The 20721-nt window shown below is 36.7% G+C and overlaps 1 protein-coding gene across 3 annotated transcripts in view; it reads right to left on the bottom strand.

The window, feature by feature from the left end:
• Positions 1 to 20721, bottom strand: part of Nmdar2 (glutamate ionotropic receptor NMDA type subunit 2) — a 204771-nt gene that overhangs the window by 106544 nt on the left and 77506 nt on the right. The window contains exons 2-3 of one of the 3 annotated variants that reach the window (XM_076388550.1): positions 5449 to 5965; positions 1785 to 1956 (exon numbers count right to left, since the gene is read on the bottom strand). In XM_076388550.1, the coding sequence (XP_076244665.1) occupies positions 1785 to 1956; positions 5449 to 5742 (466 nt within the window). In that variant the 5' untranslated portion in view covers positions 5743 to 5965. Of the gene's footprint in view, positions 1 to 1784; positions 1957 to 5448; positions 5966 to 20721 lie in introns of those variants that run through there. The other 2 variants (XM_076388566.1, XM_076388557.1) reach the window with 2 other exon arrangements.

Below are 20721 nucleotides of genomic sequence, written 5' to 3'. Positions count from 1 at the left end.
TAGAGGTCACCAACCACCTCTATAAAAGCTGTCAATGTCCCGCGAAATAGCCTCGACCCGATCTATAGGACTTTTCCCCCTTCTTAGCCTGACATTCGCACGCTTACTAAAGACCAGGATGAGATTGATGGTCTTTGTATATCTCGCCTATAATCTTGAACGAGAAGGGATTCGTGGGCGATGAGTTCAGAAAAAGTTAGCTAAAAATTGCTAACTCTTAAGGAGATTAAAAGATTGAATTTTCACGGCTCTTTGACTTTCATTTTCTTCGTTTGACCCTAATTAAGAGAACTGCCAATTGAGATGGGACACTTTTTATCGTCTTGGTTTCATTTCACGCCAGGCAAGGGGCTTTTGGTTGGAAAGAAATGGTCCACAGGTGTTCTGGGAGCTTAAGCAGAAAAGTGGTGGCCTTTGCGGCTGCCTCGTAAACAAGTCGCGCACGCTTCCCAATGGAACACTCGCGTTATCATCTTTCTCATCCCCGAATGACGTCAGTTGGATGCCTGACATCGCTGTGATCTATGTGAGCCATGCGATGGAACTGTCACGTATTTCATTTCTGGATTTTCAATCGTTCATTCGTTAGAAAACTTTAATATCTCTCAATTGAAATGTGAGAATTTACTTGATAGGTTTGAAGCTTCTGATAAGTTTTCTTTTGATTGAAATGTACCACGGAGTTCATACCTTAGAAACCAATCTAAAGTTTTAATCATTCAGTTATTTAATCACGAGTTCATTATTTACAGTTTACTCTACAGAATTTTCATGTCATAGAAACATTGAGAAAATAGTATAAGACTTTTTTTAGTGCCAATATAATTTGATTGTTTATACTAAATACTATTTTTCCAGCATCAGCGACAGAGATTCAGTTACAAGAACAGTGGTCGTCCAATTTAAAATGATAATTAAAATTGTATAGTTGAAGTGGAAGAAACAAAGAGGATCGGTAAAACAATATTCGAAGAACGCTCGACGAAATACCTTTTTTGTTTGTCGTTATGGTCTATTCATCACAATCCAATTCAATGGATAGTATTACCGAAGCTGGAGAATTCTTAATTAGTCGTCGGTTTGTTCCACGCTCGTTAGTCTGTCAACTACTTAACGAAGAAACAATAAGACGGCCGAAGAAGACGGGACCGTTCGAATTTTAAAGGGAAGGGTCTAATTACGACGCGATGATGACCACGTCGCGCGCTAACGAGCCGTTAAATTGCCAAAAGGTGCAATTTTATTACGCGAACTTTTCTCATCGTCTCAAGAACGTCCTAACACTGGCTAATTACGAAGCAAGCGAGGTTTTTTGTGAAAATGTTATTTCCAAACTTGATGCAAGAAGAAATTACTTGTGGAATTTTGGTTTTGATTGGTTACTGCGAACCAGTTACGTGTAACTGAGCACAAATTTGATTGACACATTTAATAACTGAACAAAATTGCCGTCAACTATTCCGAAAATTGCTTTGCACATTCCTCACATCGTTTTGGTCTATTTATTGACCAATTTTGTTCAGAGTCGCTGACAGATTTAATATTAACCCTTAAATAGTATTAAATATGATGTGTTATGTTTTCTTACATTTTATGTACATGTAGCGCTTTGTATGCTGAATTGAAAAGTATTTGAAATTGAATTGAAAAGTAATTTTCGTAAAAAATGAATTTTTTAGTCAATCTTGTTAAAAATGATTTTCGAATAAGATCTCTGTTATCGAACGCGCGAATTATTATGCTCTGTTAAATGAATCGATTAAGCAGGGGAAAGTGTGACTCACCAGCAGGACTAGGCGTCAGCTCCTTCATTGCAAGTTTCACGTGAATATCATATCGCTCGAAAAGCCTCAACTTTGGACCCCTTGTGCTCTTCTGAAGCATGTTGATGGAGGAGAAGACTGCTTTTGAGTATTCTCTCACGCCAAAGGATGTGTGTGGCACCATCACGCCAACCTGTAACACAGACAAGTCAATTAATGAAGATTCTAAAACGGATTAACACGGTCTTTCCACGAAATTTACTGTAAGGGAAACTGAGGTGTTGGAAGATGTACATGATGTCATAACAACGATTTCTCTCTTATAGATATATTTAAATTATACTAAGAAAAGAATTGTAATTATCTAAATCACTGAAGAAACTTTTGTACCCTTGTACCTTTGAAAAAAAATTATTAATCTAATAATCGTGGAGAACACTCACCAAAAATGTGAAACAGGTAATAAGAATATAAGCTTTGGTATTACATTAACTCTCTAGATACTTTACAGTGTCATTCTATTACAAATTTCCGAAGTTGTAACTAGCAACCTTTCAACAATATCCACAATACCGTCAATAAAAGCTACGCTTTGGTGGTTCGCATAAACAGGCCAATTGATAAGCTATTACGTATTCAAAAGCACCAAAAAGTGCATCACGAGTGTTCACTTTATTACCAGAAGAATGGAACAGCAAGCACCTGTTGCACGAATCGATCGAGGCGAATGAATGGAAGGTAGGCAGAGAACGGACAGCAGATTACATTTCTGCGCCTACCACTGTTACAAACTTTCCTCGATTGAATCCCACCTTTGCTGGCTGTCTACGCGAGAAATCGTCAAATGGCACGGCCGCGGAAGCTACAACGCAGCCATAATTAAAGTGAAGTTCACGAAAGTTCTTGGTTACTTGCGAGGAAGCGTTTCCTTCTTTCATTCTCCACTAGCCGGGATATATCGTTAATTAGGAACGTAAATCATTCTGGTCTTACAATTAGAAACCACGAGCTGGTTCCCTCTTAGAAGGTACCGCTGTAATTGCTACCGTTTTTAAAGTGTTTAACTTAATGCTTTAAAAATTGCACACTCTTTTTCGCTACCTATTGTTCTACACTCTCCACTACTTCGGCTGCAAACTTCTAGCTTTTCTGTGCCCACGTATCTTCACTTGTATTCTTCATCGCAGTTTCCTTGTTTTTTCTTGTTTTAGTTTTGATTATTTCTCGAGGGGCTTTCTCGCATTTCAGACTTTTATCTTTGGCTTTTACTTATTTTTTGGTTTCTTCCTGCCGCTGAATGCTTTTACTGACTTTGATACATATTTCGTGCTTTTATTCTGGCATCCTATTCAGTAGAGACTCTACTTGGATTTCTTTATTTTTCCGGCCCTTCTGAGTTGTGGCTTTCATTTACCCATTGATCATATATCTTTCATTTATATTTCTACATATTATTGCAGGATATGCGAATAGAATTTTTGTCTGTTATTTCGTTGATGAGTTATTAATAGAATATTTGGTTTTTTCCTTAAATATTATAATGTGCACTTTATTTCATTCTTACGTTTTTAATAATCCTTCACAAATAAATCCTGAATCACTGCAGTGTCTTATTCTACGACGTTTCATTTTCTCTTACCTTCTATCTACTTTTCATCACTCTTCAGTCCTTCTTAATCCATCTCAAGAGATTGACTTTTCTAGTAGAAACAGTTCCACAGCTCTCTCGAAATAACTATGCCACTAGGCTCACCGTCTGTCACGGAATAAAAGGGGAACTAATCTGGATATAACAGCAACACGACGTTCATTGTCTGCCCATCAAACTGTACGGCGTACCTACATTAAGATGATTAAATTTCATTGGAAAATCTGATCGAAAAAGCGTAGCTCGCTGTAGCAAAATGGAGAATAATGGTGACCCTGACGAGAAAAGTGATAATTACTTCCAGAGAGTTGGACAGGCTACCCCCGAGTCGCGTTTAAAGCGATTACCCTAGTACGTTATCTCACGTGGAAGAAGTTCGTAATTACTGCAAGGATAATATTTCAACTGACAGGCGTAGAAAAGTGGATTTAAAAAATGTACGGCCAGGCCAGACAGAGGCGCCTACGTAATTAGTGGGAACTCGCGAACGATTACCTACGGCAGTCTGAGTGAAATAATTTCATTATATGGTTCGAGGGAAATCGTGTTAGGTGCTATCGTAAAAGGACTCATTATTTATGGAAGATGTCGGACTTTCCTCGGACAGTGAAAAGCCATATTCCAAGATCTTCGCAAGCTCATTTCCTAGCATCTGGGATCGTTGAATTTTTTATCGCCCCTTCTTCGAAAAGAGACTGAGGTCGTTTGGAGAGATGGTAGAAATGTACCAGGAAGTAGATTCTGCTTTTACCTGTCGAAGACTGTGATATTGTTACCTGATATTTCTGGATAAGGTATCCTCTCTGATTAAAGCAATGTGAAGCATTCGAGAAAGACATTTTTTTAAGGCTGAAGTAACACAAGTATTTTTATGTGGATTTAGTTTTATAATTTGAATACTGTTTCTGAAATTTACTGAGGAAATTTATAGAAAAAATAAAGTGAAGATAATGCATGTGCAGTCACTGATGAATTTGTTGAGCATTAGGAATTTTTGCATTAGCGAAAAGCATTAAATGTTAGATAACTGAAGCAAACTCAAAATTAGTGTTGTGTAAAATGTCGAGTGTAATAAATTACTTTAGTAGCCAATTTGTGGTAGCATCTCCCTAAATATTTCTTCGGAATAATTCCAACTACGTTAACTGTCTGGGTCTCTATGACAAGGAATTTCTAAACTATTTGACAATCCTTGTGTCCGACTCGACAACTTAATGAAGTATTCTAAGTACCAATTTCTCAGATATTCCAGTCGCTATTTAGACTGCCGCACACCTGTGATCCTCTAATTTCAGTAGAAGGAAATTCTACACTGTTTCACAGTCCGTTCGCCTATCCATACGCATTAACGAAATATTCTAAATGTCTAAATAAACAAATGCTAGTTTATAAACAATTTTCACTTCGAGTCATAGTTATTTGAGACATTGGCAGACTCTTTTCGTATTTCTTTAATGGGAGCGATCTCTGGTTTAAAAAACTCAAACGTACAATTGTTCACACTTCGAATGTGTAAAACTATGTGTAGATTACGTAAATACTATTTGCAAAAAATTTCGAATACAGATCCAAATAGTGTAACTATAATAATTCACTTCTACATTTCAGCTCCTACATAGTCTCTATACCAAGGCACAAATGAAATCAAAGCATAAAATCTATACCCATAATATAGAAAACCAAACAGAACTCGGTAGTTAGCTCAGTATTCGATCACTTCAATAAATAATTAATTAGCGTTACTTGAACTTTCTTAAGTTGATCATACAACAAATTTGGACATCTCTCTATATCATATAATTCTTTTTAACAAGAGAATAAATAAAGAAATACATTAAAACCATTATTCATTGAACAGATCGTTTACCTCAAATATAGCTACTAAGTTCTTCTTTGTCAGTAAATATTTTTTATTCACCTTTTTCCTCAGCTTAGACACATTTTATCATTAAAAGAATCGACTTCAGATCTAAGTGATCGACTACCAAGTTAACTACCTTAGAAAATAAAAAACAGTGAAAACTCGTATGTACTCACGTTCAAGTAAGTGATATTGTACTTATTACTGCTGTTGCTGTTAACCTCTGGCAAAGGTAGAGGTGTCATGGTAGTCGTCGTGAACGGTCTCTGCCTCGTCGAATTCGGAAATCTGCCCTCCCCGAGCTTCACCCCCGGCACTCGTGCCTGCGACCCCTTCCCCTTGTGCTGCGACCCCCTGTCGCTGGTGCCGATCTGAATGCCACTGCTGGCCCTGGTCACGCCGCCTGTTTGGAGGCTGCCCACCATTACCAGAACCGACACCAGCGTGTACAGAATCCACGGATACTTCATTTTCTTTCGCCCCTTTCGGTGGAACGCCGCCTCTGGGACGCTCGTTAGATGCCCCAGGCTCCTCTCGCGCGTTTTTGCTCCGCTTGCCTCGCAGTTACCCGCCGCTTCGAAACGCGAGCTTCCATTCAGGAGGACCGAAAGCTCAGTTGCGTCGCGGTGACGCTCCCGCGTCCGAGCGGCAACTTCTCACGCTCTGACGATCCTCCATCGCGTGACGACGCTCCTGTAACGAAAGGTGTAATCGTCAGAGGCTTCTCGTGGATAGGCGTCGATGGAAATTGTGAAACGGTTCGCTAAGACGCCTGGCGCTGGCTGAGCTCTGGAAGTTCAGAGGGAAGCTCAAAAGCTGTGGAAAACAGTTTTTCTGGAAGAAATAATGAGTGTGCTATATCTCTTCTTGTTTTTCTTTTCATCTTGTATGCCTATACTCGGGTCAGCGAGAGAGGACTAAACTTTCACTAAATTGCACTAAATTGTCAAGCCTATAGATTCGTATTCATCTGGCAATTCGTCTCATTGACCTGACTGTAGTTATTTTATTCGAATTTGGAAACTATTGTAATTTAAACTTTAAACAAAATAAATGTTTTTAAATGTCGAAGAAATACTCCAATTTGGCTATTAAAAATTCAGAATCTGATAAATATACATATATGCAGGACAGTATATGATTCATAACCCATATTTTATTAATAACGTATTATTATATTTGAATGATCTCTTCGTAGTTCATAATTTATAATAGGAATTGTCATTTGTACACTGGTCCAAAAGAGCATCGCAAAATTACTATGGAAATTCAAGTAGCTTATAAGTTGAATGGTGCAATAAAAAATTGTAATTGGGTAAAGTCATTAGACACAACCTGATTCAATAAATTGCGGCCAATAATAATTTTCTGCATAAATTCATGAATGAATGTCATTATGGTGTACATCGTTCCACGAATACAGCTAAAGTGTAAGCAATTTGGTAAATTATAAATTACATGAATAATACATTCCAGTTATGAACGTGTACCACTTGGAATGTATTATGCGATAACATTACCTACGTATGAATGTAGCTTTCTACAGACCTCAGATGTAAAGATACTAAAGTGAAGTAATTAATGAAGTAAAGCAAGCGTCGTGTACAGAATTATGGGCAAACAGGAAGAGAAACGGCAAGATAGAACATTATTTTAAAGGCAAAGCCGGAGAAATAAATTCCCTGAATAATGTCTTTCAAGATAAATATTGAAGGAGAGCTGTGGCGTATCGATTCAGCCAATTTTTTAGCGTTGAGCTATAGGTGCTTCTTTAAATATGTATTGGAATGCAATGCAGGAGAAAGCTATGCAAATGTAAATCGACCACTAGGGAGTTCGTCTCTATCGTCTCGCATGATTTCGCGGAATCGTCGATATCGTTTTGCGCGCTGCAAAATTTGTCGAAGTCGTGTCGTCGCTGTTCTTATTTTACGTTGTTAACCTGAAATACAATTTTCACGGAAGTACGATTCCCCTTTGAGAATTACGACACTACGGTATTTTTGTCTGGAATATTTTCATGAGATCGATCGACTTGTGAAGAATTGAACGTTATATTTATGGTGAGAATAATTCTATCTCAGCTACAGATATATATTCACAGTCTTAGCGTGGATACTTTTAGAAATATAACTAGCAATGGAAATATGATAAAATGCAGATACTTTGATTTAAATAATTTTAGATGTTACCTATATGCCTTCTTTATTTGTGTGAAGGTTTAAATTTTTAATTAATTCTACTTAACTAGTAGTATTTTTTTAAGTAGAATAACAAAGTACTGTATTTTCAATTATCTGTAACGACCATTTCCTTGCAAATAGCTTACGACTTTCTGTCTCAAAATGTAACTTTAATTGTGACTGGTTAGAATCTGATAGCAACTGTATTAGGACTATCCCAATTTGAGTAATAGGGGATGCGAGGGTATCAGTTTCAAGGCAGTTAATTGCTAGGGTAACGTTAGCATTTTAGTGTTATTACCGTTATCTCTGCCATATAAGTTCACTGGAGTTAGAATTACTAAGAAGTTAGCGGAGAAGGTTTAAACTGACACACGAAGCAAAAATTATAGCTTACATAACTCTATTATTTTCTTGAAAGTTTTAAGTGCAGAAATACAGTCATTAGTTATACTATTTTAAGCAACTGTCATATAGCTTAGCCTTTAATGTCATTTAAACACTAATAGCGCAAATATTTAGCTCAATAATAATATTTGTTTGCAGATACACTGCAAAATTGTCGATCTGAAATCGATCGGAGTACAGTGGACTTTTCAACGACGAACATAATACTCGGCAGTTCACTATGCAAATGTGTTCCCGATTTTATTTGCTTCAGCTATACATTCCATGAAAGGGTTTTGGTTTCCGCAAAAACTTTCACAGGAGAAAGGAATTCTCACAATTACAGGGAACTGAAATTTCCCATTGAAATCTGAATTCATAAAAAGTTGTAACGCATAGGAACGTTTTGTGTCGCGTACAGGTGTCCCTCGAAACTACTCGAATATTTTCTAATTCCCTTCGTGAATTCACCGATTACAGGGAAGGGAATAAAATGGCAGAACGGAGGCGAGGCGCCTTCATATTTAGAATACACACCCTGCGGTCGATTCATGTCGAAGGGTTGTCGTTGATATTCCAAGCACGACGAGCGGACACGTGGAATTTTCATTGTGCTAAAGGAACCGTGGAGTTCTGCACTTAAAAGCGGTTGCTACTTCCTCGCGTTCATTTACGTGTAGTAGCGCCGTTTAGTGGGAAATGCATACTTTATTGAATTACTCGCTGTGAATGGAATTCGTCATAATTTCGCGCAAAATACTCGACATTTCGCGGACGCTAGACAGCGCATGATCTTTTAACGAGGAACTCGACAACGATGCAAAAACTCCATTTAATACTTCTACCAAGACATGCTCTGGTTCACGCGTTTAATTGTAACTGTAACTATTTTTAATTGAGATAGATTAAGTCAAAAGTTTCTATTGCTTGTGAATTGATAACACTCATGATAACATCAGGTATACTGTAAGTAGTATAACCTAGGCTATGGTCAAAATTATTTCAAGTAGTATAACCTAGGTTATATACAAACATATTGTAATCAGTATAGCCTGCACTATATCTGGGCATATAGCAAGTAGTATAACCTGGGTAATGATCAGACATATTGCAAGTAGTATAACCTGCAATCTGGAAACACATATTGTAAGTAGTATAGGTCAGCCAATGGGTAGACATATATTACGTTTAATATAGATTCTATAAATGATAGAAATTCTTCCATAGACCCAATGTTCCCCTCTTTTGCACAACATTTCCTATATCAGTAAATGAAATTTAAATTTTTAGGAAAAGGAAACATTAATTTACACATCTGATATTTAAACGTAAAAATTGTATTATATTTATTCGACACTACTTTTGGTAATAAAGACCGAATTTCTTTTTTTAACACTATCTTCAATAAAAATAAAAAAATCTTCTTTAAATATTGAAAAGCGAATATTTATCATCCTGAAGCGCATATGTTGCACCATTAAATAAGTGGGGAAATATCAGAGCCTCTCCAAGGCAGCTTACAATATTTTATTCACGATAATTCCCAACATGAGGACAATTTTTAAGAGTGGAATCTTCTTTATTAGATCCCAGGTGCATGAAGATTAAATTAAAAAGCGCAACCGGGACGTATAGCGCGAGCAGCGCGCTCGTATCGCAGCTACCTTAGGCTTCAACTTCCGCATATGAATTTCAGTCCCGAAGATTTACCACGACTCTGTTTCCGGAATTGTTTCAGACTTGGTCGTTGCTAAGCTTACATGAATAATTTCCTTTACCGTGCCACGTATAACCCCTTCGTATTACTTCGCGAACAAAAGCTTGACATCTTGCTCGAGATTAATCTCTTCGTAAGCCTCCTTTAACATCGGGGGACAGTGTTTCCTTTCGTCGATATCTGCGAAGAGTACCTAAGCAACTGCAGCTGTGAATGACAGACCTGAGACAATATTGAATGATTGCTACGAGTTTGGATTATGTATTAAATATTGAAGTTATTTCTTCAGATTGTGTTATTTGTTTGAATTTCTTAAATATCTTCGTGAATTTTTAATTTAAAGGTTTGTTTATTATAACATCTACTATTTTGTACATATTTGTGTTTTTTACTTGATCATTGTGTATGACTGTATTTCACATACATAGAATATAGAAAGATAAAAATGAGAATAATTGTTATTAGAACTTCAAGTAAAATTACCCTATAGGTACATATAATATAATATTAAATATTCTCTTATCCATAAAGTAAAGCAATTAATATTGTATAATAATCGTCATAAATGATTGAAAATTGATGTAAATCGACAAAATTATAAATAAATAAATACAGCGAGTAACAATACTCAATAAGTAAATATAATTCTGAGTACCTTAAAATAATGGAAATCTATTTGCTTCTACAAACTCACTCTCAAACTATAAATATTGAAACCCAATATTCAGTATAAACTACTAAAGTGCAGAAATATTCAAATCCATTTCTAGCATCGTCGGAATGACACGCTAATCTCTAACTCCACAGAGTATCCAATCTAATTTCCTCCTTATCAAACGCGATTAATAAAGTTTCTTAAGCCCATAGGGAGGGTGTACGTCCACCTCGAACACTGCATTGCGAAGCGTGATGGAACTTGATTACAAAGTTTTCAGGACACTTCGATTGTTACACAGTTCGAGACACAGGGAGCACGCGCGGGAAAAGGTGAAAAATTGTCAGTAATTCCGTGGAAGATTGACGCGAAGTGCACGGTCATTTCCTGGGGTAAATTATTAAAATTACTTCGTGCTCGAACTTCCTGGGAACCGTCTGCTGCGCCAACAGCATAGAACATCGTTGAAAGTTTCCCATAGAATTATTACTCCCCTCTAAGTAAGTGTGACATGAAAATATGATCACCGCAAGCTTCCTGGATTATTTTTCTTGGACTGCTTAATTTTACCAGCGTCACAGGGCAATAGATCCTCGCGCTGCGGCTTAGGGCACACCTTCCGCTGCTATATTCTCGCATTGCATGGAATGTCCCGAACTTTCCACTCACTCTACAATTCTTTCACTCCTGTTTTTATCTGTCAGCGAGTGAAATAAATCCTGTATGCATGAACCGTTGGGAAAACGTTATGTACGCGTCTTGAGGGAGGAGGGGCGCCACCTTCATCTGTTTGCGGTTGAATTCGGGATGAAATGGTTGTCTTCAGTATTCTTCTGTTTCCGTAAGATTAAAATATTGCAATTATGAAATGAGTTCTGAAATTCTACAATTCTGAAGTTACTGAAATTTTGCTAGCTCTAAAACGGTAAAAAAGAGATTTGCATATGAATGAAAATTATATTATCTTTATTGAAGATTATTTTGTCTTACTATGTACGTCTTGAAAGAGGAAGTAATTAAAAGTAATTATTATATTAGACACAACTAAAATTTATTTAGTAACTGCATATATTAGAATGACAAGAAAACAGTGCAGTAACCATAAGATTAGAACAGATGGTATCAAGGTTTGAAAATCATTCACATATCTTGAAATTGGGACTACAAATTCATGGCCTTACTTACGATAGCTTTGGGGAGCATCAAGCAATAATTAAGCGAGATATCGATTGGGGGTGTTCGATATCGGATAGTGTGACGGTGACTAATTCGATTGACCAGAGTAATCGATGATATGCAATTTCAATCAATTACAGATATGATAAATGGAAATTACTTCAGTTTATTACAGTTCGACACCTATACAGTACATGAATGTAAAGTAGTATTTACCTTAATTAATTCGTTGATCATGTAAAAGAAGTAATTTATTTCCAATTAATCGCTAATCTGATCCCTATAAGATTCCTCGTTTGCGAGAAATATCGATCAAAGCTTTGATGAGTTTACCTCGTTTATAGTTCAGATCGAGTTGCCTTTTATAGAAAGCACTGAAATGGGTATTGACTGCAGCTGCATGTGTCGAAAACTTTAGTCCTTTATCGAATTCAGTTGGAAAATGAAAATTTATTTTAGTTAGAATAAAATTTATGTTTTTTGTTATGAAAGCCAGAATAATTTTAAAGTTATATCGATAATTGAAGCGCAGAGGAGTCCAGACAGAATATTGTATCCACAGCAGGTCATGAAAGAAAATTCTGTGATTTTAATCTCTAAATTTAAAAACTCGTTTTATAACCGTGTTAACATGTTCAAGTACCAAGTGTAAATTTTAGTCTCACAAATGGCTCTGTTTTGTTAAACCATTTCAACTTGACCACCCCTCGCTGCTTTCCCTTTTTCTACCTTGTCGCGAAAAGACCATCCAGCTCCAGAAATTCAAATATTTACCTTGGCGCCTGGACCGTAAGACGATTATGCACGGGATTCCTTGGACCTCTGCATTTCATCGCTAAAATACTCTGTTGGCTTGCCAGCAAAGTATGATACACGATACAATGCAAAACTTAAATATACGACATAATTAAAATAATTTTTCTCCAATAAATACCTACAATATTGAATAATAAATAATGAAAGTTTTATATTCAAGTTACAATAAACTGAGTAAATCAGCTCACTTATTTTTCGAACACGAGCTCGATTAGATATATACAAAATTTTGGCAACCAAGGATTCATTTCCACGAAAATCAATTCAGAAAAGCTCTAGGTATGCCTTTAATTAACTGTTGAATAACTCGTTGAACCTTGGTGTCCACCTCCTTTAATAGTAAATACTTTAATTAGTTCAAAAACCAAACCAAAAGAAAAGAAAGGAAATGGTGTGAGTTCGTTAAAGTGTTTTCACCGCCACTCGCTTGGGACTACAGCAGCGGAGCTTGCAGAAAGTTAAAACTACGTTCGCTCCATTAAGAGGAATCGAGCAGGATCGATAAACCGGCATGCCCCATGTTTCTTCTTCGCCCAATGTCTGGCCAGCTCGTGTTTCCTTGATCTTTCGTGTCAGATTCCACGAGAGTGAACCGCGAATCCACGTGGACGATCGTGGTAAACCAAGCATCCCCTATCGCGAATTCCTGCGGTTCAACGCGATCTCAGAAACGTTGAAGCCTGTATTAAGGATGGCTGACCACTCCATATATCTTCAGGAAACCATATTACAGCGACGTAACATGAACTGGTGAACGAGTACGCTGTTAATATTGAAGTCATAACAAAGTCAAAGGATAAACGATTTAATTACCTATCACCCGATTATTTCCATATTAATGAAGAAACTTTTGGTTGGTTCGTTGGGTAAGTTGAACTTATAATTAAATATTTCTTACCTATGAATGAATTATATTATTTGATCCGACCATCGACGCATTTTAAGTATAAAAGGCGAAGAGAATGATTTGCATTTAATTTTTAGGACGAATGTATTTTCATTGAAGGGTTTGAAAATTACAATTTTTTTAATTTCTGCCTCTTGCATCTTTAATGAAAGAGACTATCCAAGCATAATACAGAGCCTTTTTAATGAAAACTTGTCACAGTAGTCAGTGGTATGTGAGAAATATTATAAATTAGAATTTTAAAATTATATTAAAGACTCAGAATTTTAAATAAATTAGCTTCGATAAAGCCAGAGTATCTGGTAGTACGGTATTTAAAAATGTTGAAATGTTTTTCATTACGCGGAGCCTTTTGTTGTACAACCTAAATAATGTCCATTATCCAAAGGCTGAAGAATCAGTAAAAGTACAAGTTCTTTATTATGTGCTTGAAAGGAGATGCTCTGTTAGGTCAGATAACAAATCCTGTAACAATAGCTGCACGCAAGAATAATAAAATTTACATGAGCGCGAATATTTATAACGGGGTTCTTCGATCGGCAGCGCACGCGTTGTCCGATTACAACATCCGCCTTGATTAAACCGCTCGCGCAGCGAAGACGTTAATTAACCTTGTTACTGCCAACCGCGATTAATGGCTGGAACTACTGGTTTCTTCCGACACGACGGTAAATAAACGCCGTAAATTCCATTCCCATAATAATTTCAGACACAGTACGCTCCTTAATCAGGAGAAAAACCAAGCACGTTTGCCTCCGCTTGTCCTTCGATGCACAAGTTTCCTTAACGAGTTGGCCTCGTTTCTCTTCATTCATTAACAATGAAATGGCGATGTACAGGCAAAGAGAATTCAACGCTTAAGTAGAATTTAATAAACAGCTTTGGGGAATTCGATGCGTGGGAAAGGAAGGAATTGTTTAACCTTAATAACTGAGAGATCCCAAGTGACAGAGAAGTAGGAGGAGTAGAATACTTGTTATCACAGTTAAGTTGACCGCAATTTAAAGTGACTTTTTAATGACGAGTAAAGATGATTACTTACAGTAAATCTTAAATGAGAAAGGTAACTTTAAATATTGTCTCAGAACACATGAATATCCATAAACCAAAGATACAAATTAGCAATTTTTTCTCTCCTCTAACTTTACCTAAGTCCCTTTAATGCAAAAAGTAGAATACCTTGAAATCCTAAGCATCTGAATTTACTAATCCAAATTCAGCTTCCTCCTGTAACCAAACAACTTCCATAGTTCCCGAACACATTCCAAACGCTGATGTTCACGCATGGAATCACTATCGAAGACAGCTGGCCTGCATTAACCCTCGCTTGGAGTATTCAGACGCTACGAATCAGGAAATTTATCTCCGTAGTTTGCCAGAACATCCAGAATAGATAAGGAAGCGGTGGATACTGGGAACAGAATACAGAGGTATTTCGTGAATGAAATACCTCAAATAGTTCCTGGCAAAGGGGTACCGCGGGACGAGGAACGTGAGAGAGCAGAGAACGAACGAGCAAACGTACCGAAATGAGAATACTGTGTTTACACGTGCATGTTTCCCTTGTTACGGATATCCGCTACTTTTCCTGTTGCAGCGAATTGCCAATTAAATTTTTTCCCTGACACGAGATACCGCGTTGCCCCGCGAAACATTGATCTTCATTACTTGTCTCGCCTTTCACAAGTGAACGAGCGGTATTCATTGTAGGATGCATGAGATATAAATTGAATAGACTAATAGAATTCTATGGGTTATTTTATTGGAAAGTGTGGAGATTGATTAATGGTTGAAATAAAATATTTAATGACGATGCAAGTGTAGACTGTGGTTCTAGGAAGATGTAGCAGAAAGTTTGTTTAGCTCGATTGTGGCGTGAAATATTGATCTGTATCACTTGAAAGTTCCATCGTGAATAATTATTGAATGAATGGCAATGTGATGTGAGTGATAGACTTGAAAAGGCTTTCCACAATGCACTTATATAAAAAGAAATTAAATAATAAAGCAAATGGAATAAAAATATTTCTTTGGAGAAAATATCGTCGCATAATTTTCTTTAATGAGCTCAAAGAAATTGTTCTTGAAGTGTTTAAAGTAGAATGTATTTACTTGATGGGTTGCAGGTGCATCTAATTAATATCGAATAAGCGATGTTCCTGATAAATGATATTCCAGTAATAGTTGTTCCCATTTGGCCATAGAATCGTAATTAGCATGATATATGGAGTAATGTTTGCGAATTGTAAATATATGCACATATATGTAAATTAATAGAAAACGTCTAACTTTATTGTGACATATTCAACAAATTTTCTTTGCATATATGTAGTATAATATACATATTTCTCATCTGTAAACTCATTATACATTCATTAGTGATCTTCAATAAAAATTAAAATGACAGTGTGTAATTATAGTTAAAGAGACGAACGATAAAGGCAAGTTTAATGGAATAATGTACATTATTCACATAATAAAAATAACGAGTATTGTAAATGAAACTAAAATTACTGAAACAGTCATGCATGAATTTCCATTAAAACAGATTGAATTTTGTATCGCAGTACGCAGGGCTCAAAACAATATTATCCACCTTGACGTGGTAAGAACAGAACTTCGATAACCATGCATTAATATACCAACCTTAATAGTTTTCAGAAAATTGCTAAAGGTGGACTACCATCCTCCATGCAATTTCTAATTAAGTTTTCCGCGCTTCATTGTCAGACTAATTACATTTATCACGAACTCCGTAACTTCCCTTCCAGTGAATATCTATTAATCGTCAAACAAATGCTGAACGTGCTGTAGGGAACGTTTAAACACCAATCGAACCCGATATCAGCTCGAACATTACATTCTCTTATCGATTTACCGAACCGTTCTCGAAACGCTTTTTATCGAGAGGCATCACCTCGTCGAGACTTTAATTTCTCTCTTGGTGAAAAACGTGTTGAAACAAACGAGGATTTCCAAGCAAGGAGTCATTTATGGTTAGAATTGCACCATGGGGGATAAAACAACAAGTATGAAGGAACCTATGGCAGATATAATGTAACCTGATGGATTGTGATCAAAGTTTATAACCTGAGCTCAAGCCATTAAGATTTCAAACATATGGGATATAAATTCTTCAAGGTAATCGAAGTTAGAAATTCCTCAGACTGTAGAAGTAGGTTAATTACTGTCTTTTTGGGGATGGAATTGTCGATCATGATACCCTTTTTTAGAGTCTCTGAAAGTTTCAGGGACTATTCAAATTGAGCTACGCGAACTTTTGAAATGGTGGACCTTGAAACTTTCGATTGCAATTTGTTTTCCTTCGCTGTCCTAGTTCTGCTGTAAATGCAATCATTAAATTTAGCGAGTTTAAAACAGTGAATTCACAAGGTAAAATAATCATATTTTCGAATTCTAAAATCACAAAATATTCGAAACTTCAAATCCATGAATATCCAAGTGTCGTTACTCTAAAACTTTCTATTTTTCAAATATCTGAATGGCTGACCATTCTTGTGCTTTTTCTTTTCAAGAATGTATTCCCAAGAGAAACGCAAGAGATCTCACATGTAAAGCAGAGCATCTGTACTCACACCTTCGCCGGAAATTCAGAATCTGCAGCCTTCATGATTCACAAGGAGGGAATCAATTCAAAATCGAGATCGAGCTGAATGTAAATTTGCTTTATCGAAACTTCCTATCTCTTTTTTCTACAGTCGAAACTCCTCCATCTTCGTTAAAACACGATTGTCCAGGTTTTTTCACATAGACTGCCGAGATACTGCCAATCGCCGCTGATTTCAATTTCTTTTCCATCAAGCCGCAATTCGACGTCCGATCAGAGGGTCGTCGTGTGTCAAGCGAAATTACCCCAGATCGCGCGATATCCCTACAGAAGGGGATCGGTGAGGCTGGAATTAAACTTCTCTGTGTATTCGTTTTGTTCGAGAAGTTGTTTACAGTCGCGTTGAGGTTGTGACGAGCAACAAATTCGTGGAGATTCATCATTCCTATTACGACAGGCGACAGGGGGATTGGAAAAGCGACAGACAGTCGAGGGAAAAATGACAGAAATTGCTTTCAGTGGTGGTCAACACGAATGCGTTTACCACTGCCCGATGGTGCAGCTTGTATCGCAATTTCTCGTGTGTCCACCTCTTTTTGTTATGGATACTGATTCGAGACCTATTCTCTTTCGAAGAGCCAAATTTGAAAGGCACAATACTGTTAATGATAGATGAATTAGCAAAAGAGATTTTAGCTAGGAATTAATCCTAGGAAATCCTGTTCCTAGGAGTGGATTATACTACTTGCGATACGTCTGACCATGTATGAAGTCATACTACTTTCTGCGTATTTTTAATAGGATCTAGAATTATTCTACTTCCAAAGTGTCTACTCATATACTCTGTTATACTTCTTGGAAACTGTCTGACCACGCGTAGGGCTACACTACTTACTCAGTTTTCAACAACTAACACCTTGCCACCATAATTATTAAAAATTACACATCTACCACTTTGCAGTGTCTACCCTGCAAGTGAAATTATGCACTTTGCTTTTTCTCCCTTTTAGGAATAACATCCACGTACACAAACCAAACAGTTCTTACACCCTGCAAATTACTTGCGATCGAGTACCAGCCGCTTCCAATAAATTTGAACGGAATTGCCAGGAGAGTACGAGGAACTAGACGTACGAAATGTACCAAAGTGAATCCAGAGAACGTGAAGTATTGAAACGTCGAAATATTCAATATTTTACACAGATGTCAGTGAATTCCTGACTGTCTACACGAACGATCTGGTTTCCCTGGAAGCTCTGACCGCTCGCAAAATTCCCTGGCAATTGAGAGAACCGTCTTTACAAATATCCACAGCTCCTTCAAGCCTAGCAATTTAATTAAGATTTCACCCTTATCATAATCTTGTCGCGTGTACATTGGGAATTACTCCACGAGGAATGTAAAAGGGGAGATGATAATCGTAGAACAGTCTCGGGGGTAGATGGATTCAGACATAGTAAAACGGAAAAACTTGGAGATATGAAAATTTCAAAAAGGAATACTAAGGTGGGTATCTGAATTTCTGATTTCTGTTCAAGTACAGCCGTGAAGTTGAGAAGTCGAGATTAATATTTACTGAGGTATGAACTTCTGGACCACTGAAGAGACGATCTGAAAGGAGCAGGTATTTTTATGGGTAAATCGCAAGGGTTCGTTAAGGACAGGAAATTGTGTTCTGAGGTTCTCAATCAGAAAAATTGTTTCTTGACGTGGAACATTGGAAAATAAATTAACCTCCGCACGTGGTGTAGATTAAATGTACAAGAAGGAAAGAAAACTACTTTTGGAACGAGACTTGTACTTATACACCGAAGAAAATTAGCTTTCAACTTTTGATATTCAATTTCGTCTCGTTTAAATCTATTATTGACGTAAAATATATTTAATTGTGCTCGTTTGACAAGTTAAGTATCTTGTTCAATTTATGCTACCAGTCTTTGGAAACCGTGTAGCAAGGTTAAACGATTGATTTAAAGCTTGTACGCTACCTTCGAACTAGCGTTGGTTTCATGGCGACATAAACAAAGCGATAAGACTTTCTGTAACAACGGATCCAAAACTGCTAAGCGGATTTTCGATAGAAACTACAGAAGCAGATTTAAGCGCTGTTTACACTGTAAGATCAAATATATTACATTATTACCTTTCGCTCAAATAAATAATCGTGAATAAAACAGAAGGTTATTAATATTTGTCTATTTCATATCTAAAAAAATTGGATATATTCTCATTTCTAATTTCAATCATTTTTTTACTATATTAAGAAGCTATCTATCGATTTTTTTACTTTATTTAATTTCAGAAAATATCGAGTCAACCTTTGCCTCATTTTGCACGATTACTAATAATATATGTTTCAGGGGAATCAACATTACCAGTTAATAAGGTGAATTTCTGTTCCATATTGGGACTGTCCTAACATTTGCCAAGGCCAATGCAGAGGTATTTCAAAATTTACAGGAAGTGCATCACTGTGACACAGTCATGCATAGAATTTGGTTTCCAAAAGCGTATGCTTACGTAATCTCCAATGTATGGTAATGTGATGCGGATACACGCACGCTTCCCTTAATAATCGCCTCTTGCCATCGCGTGTACAGCATTTCCTGTAGTTTCGTTTTTTCTCTTTAACCGCGCACCTGTTATGTCATTTGGAGCAAAATTTACCACAAATAAGGATACACTTTTGCGCTAACTTGCAGCGTTCTAGCATGAATCGAGAGAGTGAGCGTGCAGCTATTTTCAGGGTAGACTTTGTCTTCTGCATTTACTGTATATCATTTCTGTATCTTGAGAAAATGAATACAGGAAAATTGCAGATTATTTTTGGAATAAAATTTGTGTGACCTACTTTTAAATTTTGCATACTGGAAGTGTTAATTCTAATTTAAAATAATTAGAATAGATATCTGGTCCATAGACACTTTTCCTACTTCTCATTGAAACAATCTCTACTTTTATTTCGTGTTCATCCCTTTCGATTTCACCAGAAATTGCTGTGCTTAATTTTCTGTCAAAAAGTAAAAAGAAGAAATTAAGTAACTGGACAAATTTATTCCCTCGATTCTCGATATAATTAAATAAATCGTATTTACTCGAGCTGTTCTTTTAAGATTTCGTCAAGAGAATTCCTTTAGTCGTTTCCTCGGAAGGAGTTGAATTCTTAATAGTAAAATATCTTCTAGTGGAGCAGCCACGTTCTACTTATCTGTTTATCTAACGTTCACGAAATTACTACTGTTGACAGACTATTAGATTACACCGTCTTCCATTAATCTTCATTTCTCAAGATTCTTAAAGTCTGTAGCGCTTAGAGCTCATTCCGAGATACAAATCCTTTATTTGGGGCAGCTTCCTTCCTTCGTCACGAACCAGCAGCGTATCCCACTCTCCTTGGAATTACCCTTGATCCGTTTTTGCGGGTCGATTTCTATATTGATGATAATAAAATGCGAGAAGATGGAGAGAGACGAAGTGGACCGTTCGTTCCTCTGATATCGAAAGCAATTTCGTCACGTTCATTTGGGTTGATTGGAACCTATTCATTTGTAAGATAATCTACGTGACGTTGACGAATGTTGGGACCCCTCGAACGACAGTTTACGATATTTTATCCGATTAGTCTTCTGGTTTTTTGCCTATTTTTCTTGACATGTTTCAAGGGCACAGCAATTTATCTATGTTTTCTTTTTTCTATCTATCTTCGTACATATCTATGGCCTAATTAATCTTTAAGACGTAGAGGGGGTTACAGCATTTATGCTAATGCAATTTTTTATATTTAGTATGAAGAATGGATTATCGTGGATAACTAACAGAGATTAATAGACTGAAAAGTTATGAATCTTCTGCACTACTGTGATTAATCACTTTCCATAATGAGACTCCAGTGATCCTATCATGTTATGTCATAACACCAGCGTCACACCAGTTAGGAATAATACTACCTTTAATGACACTTTTCATTTTTAAAATTTAATATCATACAAGTTAGTAGGTCTTTAGTGACTCCAAGGAATTAATTTTACAATTTGCTAACT

This window comes from Calliopsis andreniformis, chromosome 2 (genome assembly GCF_051401765.1).
Source record: "Calliopsis andreniformis isolate RMS-2024a chromosome 2, iyCalAndr_principal, whole genome shotgun sequence".
Taxonomy (NCBI): Eukaryota; Metazoa; Arthropoda; class Insecta; order Hymenoptera; family Andrenidae; genus Calliopsis; species Calliopsis andreniformis.
The sequence above is the reverse complement of the archived record's forward strand: the minus strand, read 5'-3'. Positions and strand labels throughout refer to the sequence as shown.